The sequence below is a fragment of the Diospyros lotus genome, chromosome 4 (genome assembly GCF_014633365.1).
Source record: "Diospyros lotus cultivar Yz01 chromosome 4, ASM1463336v1, whole genome shotgun sequence".
NCBI lineage: Eukaryota > Viridiplantae > Streptophyta > Magnoliopsida > Ericales > Ebenaceae > Diospyros > Diospyros lotus.
The window spans coordinates 12,115,291-12,128,019 of record NC_068341.1 but is presented as its reverse complement, the minus strand read 5'-3'; the positions used below and the strand labels follow the sequence as shown (position 1 = coordinate 12,128,019).

The following is a 12,729-nucleotide window of genomic DNA, read 5'->3' as shown; positions in this document are numbered from 1 at the left end:
TATAAGGCAACCATCTCAATACCTCAACATAATAATTTAACATATTATAAATGCCAACTCACATTCAAGATAGAACATTTGATAAACAAAGAAAATCCACAAAGTTGATAAGTTTTCTTGCAAATGATGCATCTACTTTTCAGAAAATGACAAAGCATTCATTTTCTTTACATGCACCAAAAAGATTGTATATTGAGCTCACTAGAGACACAGGAAGAGCAGCAATTTCTCCCTTTTCATTTGTTCTCCTTTCCTGCAGTAGAAAAATATGTATTGTCGATAAGCATGAACGTCAATGTACTGGCAATTTATGTATGAAGGATACTGAGTAAATTCAAATTGTTATTAACTATATCTGATACAGAATAGAGGACAGAAATGATACTCTAGGAATCTCATTGTCAATTGGACATCCAAAATCTCTGATAGAATCCACCATGGCAACACCTAATGGAATTCATTAGTAAAGGGTAGTGAACAAAAGTACTTGAAATGCCTTTTGTTACTCTACCCAAAACCTCTTTCCTTTTATGTCATACGTGCTGGTTTCCACTGGCCTTCTCCAGCCTTTGCTAACATGTTAGAAAACAAAAATCTTCCACTTCTAAATGAAAAAGAAAGAAGGCATTGTTCATTCAATAGGGAGGATTTTATCCATGGTGTGTTTACTTGCTTGAAGACCAAGGAATAAGAGACCTTTCCATGGGTGGCAAACTAGTGTAGCATAAATCAATTGTACAGGATAGCATTACTGAATATGGATACTGAATTTCGAGAATACTAATCTGCATTAAGTAAACCTTTCCCTTCTTTTTCTCATTTTCTGTATTTCTCAACTTCTAGAAGAACACAAAAAATTTAACTCCCAACATAAGAGAACTCAAGTTCACAAAAGTCATTAGAATGCAGGGAATGCAAAAGTTTGTCAACGAATTTTGCAAGTCTACAAAGAATAAACAATCAAAAATGTATGTTGCATCCGTGTACAATACATATTAGGGAATACATGTCATGTGCAACAATATTTTAGTTGTTGGAGTTATTTTTACAGATTATAGATATAAATAATAAAAATATATAAACAATATAGTTATTTTCATATCTTAATCCCATTTTTATCCTTTTTTTCAAGGCATTGTATCTTGAATATGTTTATTCACACCAATTCATGCTTTTTAAACGTCAGTACCATACCACCGGTAGTCTTTTCAAGTGTCAGGTTCCTCAAACAGATATGATAATAATAAAACTACATAAAACCGCAGTACAATTATTTTGATTTATTTGGTACAGAAGTATATAATTTAACTTTTCATTCAGTACAATGTCACGCGTTCTCTTTCACTCTGCTTGCTATCCCTGTCCCTCGGAATTGAAAACTCGGATCCCAATTTATGAATTTGAATACTTTAAAGTCTTATTGTTCAAAATTTTTGAAGAAAAATTATACGTTTGACAGTACGAAAAAATAAAAATCATGGCTCTCAAGTAGATAAGAGATAAAAGTATCAATCTATGTAATTATACTAGAAATGCATTTAATAATATAATCATAAGATATTTTACTGGTCACAAACAGCAGCATAGAACTGGAAGATCATTGAGTGCATCACGCAGAGGAAAAGTGGCGATGCTTACATGAGCTCTGGGCAAGATTGACATCAGACGGCTCCCCTTTCCTAACCCAAACCAATTTTGAATCCCTCGGCTTCTGAATTTTGGAGAGATTAAACCCTGCAGAACCCCTGTTGTGCTTGAAGTGATCACGATACACGTTCCCAGCCGATCTCCGGTCGCCTCTTCTCTCGCCGCCCAGGGAAAGAACCTCCAATTTCCCTCCGATTTCATCCGATCCACCAACCGTAGCTTCTTCCTCCCAGTTACTACCGTGCACCCGCATATCGCCGCCATTCCGCTTGATTTCAGTACCTTTCATCACCTTCTCAACGTCTCCTTTAACCACGGCCTCCGCACTCTCCCCCTTCGGCACTTCTCCCGGCAATGGCTGCTCCGTACCTCCGGTTCCACCTTTCTCCGGCCTAGCTTTCATCTTCATCCACAGTTTCTTCTTCTTGGAACCATCCCTCTTCCGTTCCGAATCGTTAACCGCAACCTCTACGATTCGCGACTCCACAGACTCCTGCTCCTTTACTCCAACCGCGATCAAGCGTTTTCCCCCCCGATTCGGTCGAAACGGCCGACGACGAGGCACAGTTTTGCTCGGCTCCTGGCTCGTTTCCCCATTCTCGTAACGGTTCTCCTGATCCTCGCGCTTTTGGCGTTCCTTATCTTCATTCTCTCTTTGCTCCGTCGCTTTCACCTCCTCCTCCTCCTCTTGCTTTCCCTGCTGCTTTTCCTTGAGCCATCGCTCCCGGAGCTGTGCAAGCGTGAGGTAGTTGGGAGGCAGCGACGGATGGGTCTCTTTGTTGTTCCTGATCATCGACACTGGATCAGATGCCCGCAGCTTTACTGAATCAGTTGAAGCTTTCCAGCGACCGGAGAGTCTGAAAACTCAAAAGCCGAAACTGCTGCCGATGCTCACATTCTCAGGTGAGCACCGACACGAGATACTGCTCTGCTCGACCCAGGGACGAGGGGAGACGGGGCAGAGGGAGAGATAGTGGTGTTGCTTTTTGCCTTCGCCACAAAGAAAACAAGGGAACGAAATTGTAAAGAAATTGGGAAAGAGGCGGACTGTGAAGTCGACTAAAAAAATTAATTGAGCTAAAACAACACTAAGACATTAATGTAACAAAGATTGTAAAATTAATCATGATTATTATTGTAATTTTTAAAATCTTAAAGGGTGTTGTCTGCCTGCCTTTAAGCAAAACATCAAGAGTACCAACTGTATACTCTCATTTAAAAAAAATTGAAATTTAAAAAAAAACTTTTTATTTTTAACTCTGAAACTGAATTTCTCCATGTGTTATAATTCTAAAATGCTATTAAAAATTATTAACATTCATCATTAAATAATAAATTAATGGATGATTTAAACAAAATAGAAAATGGCGTTGAAAATAATATGACTTTATTGGTTTTGTGTTTTCTAATGAGGCACAAGGCTGTGACAATTTTTCGGGTGGGTTTTATCTTTATAGGTTTCGGCCCAGGATTGAAGAAGTCAAGTCTGTCACCACTTTTAAGTAGCCCATTTTAAAAGTCAGTCCACAAGCCTTATTCCCACTTTAGAGGAGAAATTGGCCTTAGCCCATTTGCTCAAATGAGGGGGAACCCCACTGTTCTAAGCCCAAAAGTCCATTATCTTTAAACCCTAAAGCCCTCATATAAAAGGCCCGTGTGCAGCCCTTTTCCTTGGTGTTTCTCTCTCTATCTCGGTCGAACCCTAGCTCCTCTCTCTCTCGTATCTCCTTGCTTGGCTAATTACTTCCTTCGTGGTTTCCTTTCGTGGATAATCTTCCATGGCTCCGTTTCCATCTCGGTCTGATACCTCTTTCCATGTTGAGAGGCCACATATTTTCTTGTTGATTTTGGCTGATTTGTTGTCGATGCACATGCCCTATTTAGGGGTTTTGGATCATCCATTCTCTGTAAGTTTTCCTCTTTGCTTTGTGCTTTCTACCCTCTATCTTTGTGATCGATCTACCTTCTGTGGTAACCTATATTGTGTGTGGCTTTGATCGATTGGGTGAGAGAGGGCTTCGTTTTTGTTCGGCCGAGAGGTATTGGGGCTTTTTGGGCTTTCGGTTTGTGAGCTGGTTTGAGGGCTTCGTTGTGGCTTGTGGTTCCTATTCATTGGCGTTATCAAAATGGTGAACGGACTCTTCAGATCTGAGCCTTGAACGTATTTAAACAGGGAGTTTATACTTCGTGTTCATCTTTTTGTTGTTGTTTTCAGTACTTTATGTATTGTCGTTATGTTTGATTAAATCTGGTTCGATGTTATTGCACTAACCCTTTCTGTTTTGAAGAGATTTTCCGCAACAATTGGTATTAGAGCCTCATGCGACTCTTGGATTGTGCTTGTTCGAATTAGATCTGAAAAACCCCATCGTTTTCAGATCCGATTTCACGGTGAGTGAGTTCCATATCAGATCTGATCTCGGTTCAATTATTCTTTGCAGGTTGTGAGTTGGGTTGAAATGACCCTAGATCTGGATCTAGTAAGTTGCAGGTCATCTCCCCAAGCAACATTGCCAGCCAATGGCGCGCGAGCTTGCAGGCGGTAGCGCGTGAGGCAACGCGTGGGGGCTGAGGTGCCCTTCTTCTGTCCCAGATTTGATCCTACATTACTCACAGATCTCAGTCCTGAGATCTGTACTGGTAACCTCTGTGGTTTTAAATTCTGTAATTTTCTTTTCCAGTATCTAGCAGGTCATCGTGTGGAAGTGTCCATTAGGTTTTGGGGGTTATCCTATTGTGGTAACCATTGCTTGTTGCTAGAATTGTGATTACTTGTGATAATCTCTGTGATTACTGAAATTGCTAAGTGCTTGAATTTTTTTTTTTTTCTAATTGGTCTTTGATTCTTTGTGAATTTGCTGCCTAAGTTTTTTTTTTTAAAAAAAAAAAACTTTGTCTCCTTGGGTGCATATCTAATTCCTTTTACTTTTGTGGCTGTTTTTTAAACTGCTTAGTGTTTTAAAAATTGTGCCTAGTATATCAGTATTATTCCTGTTTAAAATCTGCCTTTGATTGAATCTATTTTGTGCATATACTTTGTTTAGGATACAGTATGAAAAACTTAGTGTTTTTTGTAGGTTGCACTACTTACTTGTGTCAAGCATCTACTTAGTGAATATTTCTACACATTTTGAATTAGGGGTTTTCAATAGAAAGGGAGATTTTTCTATATGGCAGCAAAAAAATGAAGGGAATTTTAGTTCAACAAAGAGTCTCTAAGGCTATAGATGGAAAATATCCTGAGAGAACTAAAAAAGAACTAAAACTTGAAGCTGATAAACTTGCCTATACTTCTATAATCTTGCATCTCTCTGATTCAGTGTTAAGAAAAGTAAGAAAACTTAACACAACTATAGAACTTTGGGAGAAATTGAAGAAATTATACGTTAAGAAATCCACCCCTAATAAGTTTTATTTGTTTGAAAGTTTCTTTAGTTTTAAAATTGACCCCTCTAGGGACCTAGATAACAACTTAGATGTCTTTAATAAGTTGGTTCAAGATATCATAAATTGTGGTGAAACGGTGTCGGAGGAATAGAAGGCAATTATTTTGTTAAATGACATTCCTGATACTTATAAAGAAGTTAAAAATGTCATTAAATATGGTAGGGACACGTTATCACCTGAAATTGTCATAGATTCTCTTAGGAGTAAGGAATTGGAATGTGAGAAAATATGGTGAGGTCCACATGATGAGGGGTAGAACTAAGAATCAAGATGAAGGTAGCAAGAAAGGGAAGAGTAGGTCAAAATCCAAAAATCAAGGGAATGGAAGGGTAAGAAGTGTTATAGTTGTGGGAAAATCGAACATTTCATTAAGAATTGTTATGCTAAGAAAGACAAACAAAAGGAAGAAGCCAATGTAGTGACCCCCTATGACCCTAGTGAGGTTAGTGAGGTATACATGCTTCTAAATTCTAGTGTAAAATTAGTGGGCAAGGACTATGTGTCTGTTGTTCCATTTTAGGGAAGAGTTGAGTATTCTTATTCCCACCACCTTGAGCAAGGTGGAGAGTCCCACCCTATGTGAGAGGATAAGGTAGATCCTAGCCTAGGTGAATCCTAGCCTGAGTGGGATGGAGAGAAAGCTAGCTCATGTTATATGCATTTGTTGCATGTTTAAGCATTTGTTACTTGTCTAAGCATTTGTTGCCTATCTTATGCATTTGTTGCATTTCCTATGTGAATAATATGCATCTATTGCAAGGTCATGCATTTGTTGCTTGTCTAAGCATTTGTTGCATTTCCTATGTGGATAATATGCATTTGTTGCAAGTTCATGCATTTGTTGCATGTTTAAGCATTTGTTGCCTATTTTATGCATTTGTTCCATGTTTATGCATTTGTTGCATATTTATACATTTGTTGCATGTTTATTTCCTTTGTGGATGATTAGGCTTTTGTTGCATGATTAGACATTTGTTACTAATTCATGCAGGTGTTGCTTAAATTGTGCTTTTGTTGCCAGTATATGCATTTGTTGCATGTTGCCTGTATGTGTTGGCCTCATTAGGAATCAAGGTGGAGATTGTTGGTTTTATGTTTCCCAATGAGTCCCAAGGCTGTGACGATTTTTCGGGTGGGTTTTATCTTCATAGGCTTCAGCCCGAGATTGAAGAACCCAAGTCCGTCACCACTTTTACGCAGCCCATTTTAGAAACCGGGCCACAAGCTCTATTCCCACTTTCGAGGAGAAATGGGCCTTGGCCTATTTGCTCAAGTGGGGGGGGGGGGGGGAGTCCACTGTTCTGAGCCCAAAAGCCCATTATCTTTAAGCCCTAAAGCCCTCATATAAAAGGCCCGTGTGCAACCCTTTTCCTTGGTGTTTCTCTCTCTATCTCGGCCGAACCCTAGCTCATCTCTCTCTCGTATCTCCTTGCTTGGCTGATTACTTCCTTCGTGGTTTCCTTTCGTGGATAATCTTCCATGGCTCCGTTTCCATCTCGGTCTGATGCCTCTTTCTATGTTGAGAGGCCACATATTTTCTTGTTGATTTTGGTCGATTTGTTGTCGATGCGCATGCCCTATTTAGGGGTTTTTGATCATCCATTCTCTGTAAGCTTTTCTCTTTACTTTGTGATTTCTACCCTCTGTCTTTGTGACCGATCTACCTTTTGTGGTAACCTACTGTGTGTGGCTTTGATCGATTGGGTGAGAGAGGGCTTCATTTGTGTTCGGCCGAGAAGTGTTGGGGCTTTCGGTTTGTGGGCTGGTTTGAAGGCTTCGTTATGGCTTGTGGTTCCTATTCGTTGGCGTTATCAAAGTTGTGGACGAACTCTTTAGATTTGAGCCTTGAACGTATTTAAATAGGGAGTTTGTACTTCGTGTTCATCTTCTTGTTACTGTTTTCAGTACTTTGTGTATTATCGTTATGTTCGATTAAATATGATTTGATGTTATTGCACTAATATTTTCTGTTTTGAAAAGATTTTTCGCAACAGACTTAATTATGCACTGAATTGCCAACGTCTGTATCTGCAGAGGGTTGTTTATATTGAGTTTTGAAAATCAGATTAAGAGTATAATTTCTCAAACTGAAGATCTAATGACAGCCCTCAACCGACATCAGGGTAATTTATTTTATTTTTCTAATAAAAATATTATTTAAATATAAAGTTTTGATAAATTGTGCTGACAATAAATTAAATAATTGGTGCGCAAGTTATTGTACTAGTTAGTACACAGTATTAATTAATGTGTTGTCTATTTATATAATTCAAGCATAAATTATTTAAATATTGTATAAAATGTCAAAATTTTGTATTAAAATAATATTTTCGGTTTTTTTTCAAATTAGCCACCGCCTCCCTTTACGCCGTGTTATAGTAAGATGGAAATATTTGATCTTTGCAAGTTCCAGTTGTTGGTATTAGTCTCTCTCCCTCCCTCCCCCTCTCTTGGCGGTAATATAAAGATGAGCCAGTACACCCCGGAGGCGGTGGATATTCCGGCCGGCGCCACCCCTAAAGGTACGCCACCTCTTCAAACAGACACAGCTATATATATATATATAACATGAATATATATGTGTATACGTTGATTTGTGTGGTTTTGGGAATCAAAAAGTGATGGGGACGGGGGGTGGCTATCCTCCACCTCCAACAGCATACCCATATCCATATGATGCGCCGCCGAGTGTTGTTTATATTGCGCAGCCAAGCCCCGTTGATTCTTGCCTGGATGCATGGTACGTGCGTATTATACCAAATCTCCACCCCCGGCCACCTTCTTAATTTCTCTCTGTCCCTCCATCCAGACAAATGTTAATATATACATATATATGAATAAAATTGTAATCATTAGACCATATATATGGATTGGATGATGCCTTGATAGAGATTGTGTGGTGCGTGTGGTTGGTGCATGCAGTTTGGCCACTCTATGTTGCTGCTGCTTCTTGGATCTGTGTTGTTACCCGTATGCATGCTTTCCCTACTTTTGACTACTCATCATCATCATCGGACGATATGTATATGTACAAAATCAGACTCCCCAGTCTCTGTGTTTTGGGATGTTGTGAGGTACATATTCTTCAGGGTTAAAAGGACAATTTATTTACCCCCTTTGCCTTGCCTTATTTAGCTTCTACTATCAATTAATTAGCATGTACAATGGTTTATTTGATTTCTATTTTTGTGTCTGAATGAAGAAGAAAAACGAGAAAAAAATAAAACATTCTTCCAACAACAATATTTACATATAATTGTTGATATTTATTTACCGAAATAACCTTACCAAATTATTTTTAATTTTGTGATCAAAATTAGAACATCAAAGCGTGCTTGATTTGGTTGTGGGTTTTTATTTTCATTTTCATTATTTGTTAGATTAACAAAATCTGAACGTGCTTATGTTGTATATTAATGGTTACATTTGTATTATATAATTCACTTAAGAAAATTACAGAATATATTTCTAAAGTAACTTCAAAAATATATTATAAGTTTTAAATCTAACACTAGCTAAAAATGCAATCAAAACATTTAATTACAATAAATGTTATTCATCAAAAAAATTACAGTAAATATATATATATATATATATCCGTGCAATATACCTTCTATTATCAACTCATAGTAACATACATAAAAAAATAATAATAATAATAAATAACAATGACAACAATTTGATAAATTTGACCTAAACACACACTTCTCAAGTAGGAAAAATTATTAATGAAATTGTATCAAAATTATAGAAAAAAAAAAGTCATTTAAAGAGTTTTTATGTACAAAAAAATTGACTGTGTAATTTGATTTTAAAAATGTATGGTACAGGAAAAGGTCATAAATAGAAAGAAAGAAAAGATACAAAGGTTTTAGGAAAAAAATCATAAAAAATAATTTGTTAAGTACTCTCAAATTCATTTTAGAATAACTAATTAGGAAAGGTTTATGGTAAGAAAGTCAAGTATTTCTTAAGTTAAACACAATCCAAACTACATTTTTATAAGGTGACATGAAATTGAATATTTTGAAAATTTTAGATTAATTTTTTGTAATTGTCTAATGTAAAATCTCACTAATATTATATTTGATATAAAACATTTTCCAAATGATTTTTTTTTTTCAAACCATATATGTCTATATTATTTCTACGTATATTTTACAGACAATCACAAAATTAATATTTATATCTCATATTTAAGGACATACTTTTTTAGGTTTTTAAGTGTAAGCTAATCCTAAAAAGAAAACATATCATTTAAAAAATATAAATTATTTTTTTATAAATATCTTTCATTAGAATTATGCAGATATTTTTATTTTTGTGTTTAAGATTATGCGATAATCGATTATTGTATTTGGGCATGATCGATAAATCAAAAATTGATTATATATATTTATATATGGGAAATGCTATATGTATTATTTGTTAAATTAAAGTGATAAATTATTTATAATAGTAAATAAATTTATTGTTAATTTAAATAACATTATTATTAATTTGTGTGTTTGGTTATTTTGCAAGAATTATATGTCTGTTTACAAAGAAAAAAAAAACTGAAGGTCCAATCAGAGTCTCGGCCGCTGATGAAGCGCGCGGAGCTGACACGTAGAAACTTCAAACACGTAAGCTATAATGGCGGATGTAGAAGCCAAAGTGGGGTTATTCGGGGAACAAAATAAAATAAAATAAAAGCGGAACAGAACAGACCAAGCCAATGGTGATAGGTGTTCGCACGCATGGCACTCCACCCCACACGTGTCCTCATTCCCCCAACCCCAAACGCCTTTTCCATTCCATTCGGTGCAAAGAGATGGGCGCCCACCGCTTGATTTGGCTTGGCCTCGGCCCTCGGCCCTCGGCCCCCGGGCCCCCACCCGCCACTTCTATTACTCTTACTACTACTATTCAATACCCCCCAACAAATTTTACCAGGCAATTGATATTTCATAATTCTTTTATCTAACAAAAATCTTTTAAAGACTTATAACCATACATGTAATAGAAACCCGAAATGTTACAGATAAGTAGTATCTCGGAATTTAACCTAATAAGTTGGGGGGGGGGGGGGGGGGGTGACTCGGGAGGATTGCCTCTTTTTACTCATGAAAAGAGTCAAAAGCCCTCAAAATGACCTTTTTTTTATTTTTATAGTTAAATATTAAGGGGAAAAGAAAAATGGTGTGGAAATTGAAATAGTAGGTGGGGTGATGGTAGAGCAAGACTGAGGTGTAAGCATGCATGAGCCACTAAAATCCTAGGATCCCACATGTCCCATTCTTGAGCCTCTCAAACACGTACACCACCGTACCTGTCCACCTGTCGCTTCCTCCGCCCTCTTCGTGCTTTCGCCCACCTCTTATTGGCCAACTCCCCCCGCCCTAAATAACCCCGCCACCGCTCTCCACCCCGTCCCCTCACCTCACCTCCCCCCCCCCCTCTCTATCTCTCATTCAGTGAATTAATCTGCCGATTCATCACCACCATGATTCAGGCCTTGAATCCCAGCAGCTCCACCATCTCCAAAACGGCCGAAATCCTGTCTCGCTACCGGCCCATTGCTCCCCGGCCCGATGTTCCCGCCAACCCCACTGACAACAATAATAATGGAGAAGAATCTGAGAAGATCAAGCAGTCTCCTTACCTGAGGAACGTCTGGCCGCAGCTCCAGGCTCGCCCCACCCGGACCAGGAAGCGGGGCAGGAACGCCTTTGCGCCGCCGCCCCCCATGGATAAGCGCCCCAGAGCGCAGTTTTTCGGCTTCTCTCCGCCTTGCCGGATAACCACCACTTCCCCTGCCAAGAGCCTCGCCCTGCAGGGCTTCGCCCATGGCGTCAATAGCTTCAATATTAACATTCCCCAGCTCCAAATCCCCAGCTTCCTGGGCCTGCTTGGCAATCCCGACCAGCTTCCCCTTTCGCCTTGTCCGTCTCTCCCGATCCTCGCCCATCAACCACCGCCGGCGACACCCGATCATTCTGAAGGTGACAAAGGAATAGATCTGAACAAAGCCGCCGAAGTTCCCGAAGAAAAAGATCTGCTGCAGCAACTCCAAGAACAACGCATCAGCAGCAACAGCGTGATAACACCTCGGCCGGTCCGGCCGGTCGGCTCGACCATAATCGTTCGAAGCATAAACGAAGAGCCGGGCACAAATCAGGCTCCCCAGGTTCCGAAGAAAAGAGAGGAGGTGGAGGAAGAGATTGAATTGGAGGCCCTCCCGGCGGTGGTGTCAGACTCGAACAACAAAGTAAGACTGGCGAATTCGGCCTACAAAACGATGGTGGGTCAGCCGGAATGTTCCTGGCTCGACTGCACGGTGAAGTGCGACGGCCGGCACAGCGCATGCAAGAGGATCTGCGGCGAGGTGGTGCTTCAATTTTCCGATAAAAGTGTACCTGTTTCAGCAACTGGGTTTTCTTGCTGGGTGACGATAGAGTGGGGAAGCAATGGCAAGCATTGCTCCGTCCACGCCTTCTGTGATGCCATGAGGTTGTGGTGCGAGTCCAGGGACTACCTCTTCGCTTGGAGGATCCATACCGGCGAGGCTTCTGACCTGTCCCGTTTGAACGGTTGAGATCGTAATTGTACATAGCAAAAAGTAAATGCAGCTTAATTATATTATTACATATACTACTCGTCTTGCATATATGTTATATATAAATATGTAAGTAATGAAGAAAAGTACTTGAATTTTGTGATTAGCCAGTTCTAAATGGTTGTGGAAAGATCCTTCTTTTTCTCAGTGGCCTTTCTATGATGATTCTATTTTTAATGTGGGAAAAGAGGTGGATATTTGTTAATGTTAACAGTTCGATTGAATGTTCTCCACGTACTCGTTTAGCTAGGGAGAACATGCATGTTTGTGATAATTTGCAGATATAGGGGAAGCAACAGAGACAGATGTATGTGTAGAGCTCAGCTCACTATGATTTTTCTTAAGTTTTCTGTGTATTCTTGGACCTGCAAACAAGGCAGAATGATTGTTTTTGCATTTGAAGTTTACTCTCTTGTAATCGCAATTTTGAGTTGTGGAAGTCTCGTTGCAAAACTAAGAAAGAAACACCAAAATTGCATACAAATGTAACTTCTGACGAACCAAGTTAAAATGATGAATCTTATTCATTGGGTGGAGCAAGTTTGAGCTGATTCTTAAAATTTCAGCCTTCGACGGAGAATTCTCAACATCCTCGAGGTCGAAAGTCAAAATTAAATCACTCACATCCGTTGACATCAAACAAGTGCCTAATATCCGTACGCACTTGTGAAAAGTGCCGCTCAAAATAAATGCACCATGGGCTTGCTGCTGTTGACTTTCACTCGGTATTATCCTATCGATCGGTTTCTTGTTGACTTTCACTTCCCGTCATCTTCAGATAAAACTGCAAGCCATGACAAGAAAAGAATCCACCCTTGGTTGATTTGGCCGTGCTTCAAGCAATTCAAGGGATCATACAAAACTTCTTCGGTAGATATATGTAAGGAGGACCTTAATCACGATATGTACACCATGTAATTAAGCATGTCATTTTACTGCAAGTACAAAAAATTAAAAATCTGACAAATTTCTTAATCTTAATTATGTGTTTACTTCAAAAATAATCCTCTCATTATATTTCACAACACGTGGAAATA

General features: G+C 38.9%; 2 protein-coding genes across 2 annotated transcripts; one reads left to right on the top strand and one right to left on the bottom strand.

The window, feature by feature from the left end:
- LOC127798770 (uncharacterized) lies at nucleotides 1-2,664 on the bottom strand. Its single transcript, XM_052332370.1, has 2 exons — nucleotides 1,639-2,664; nucleotides 1-253 (listed from the first exon to the last, which is right to left on the bottom strand). Coding segments are annotated over exons 1-2 (804 nt in total). The 5' UTR covers nucleotides 2,441-2,664; the 3' UTR covers nucleotides 1-251.
- Nucleotides 2,665-10,567: 7,903 nt separating this feature from the next.
- On the top strand, nucleotides 10,568-11,671 carry LOC127799669 (uncharacterized). The gene has a single exon (XM_052333892.1). The coding sequence runs from the start codon at nucleotides 10,580-10,582 to the stop codon at nucleotides 11,669-11,671; it is 1,092 nt and encodes a 363-aa protein (XP_052189852.1). The 5' UTR covers nucleotides 10,568-10,579.
- The last annotated feature ends 1,058 nt before the right edge of the window (nucleotides 11,672-12,729 follow it).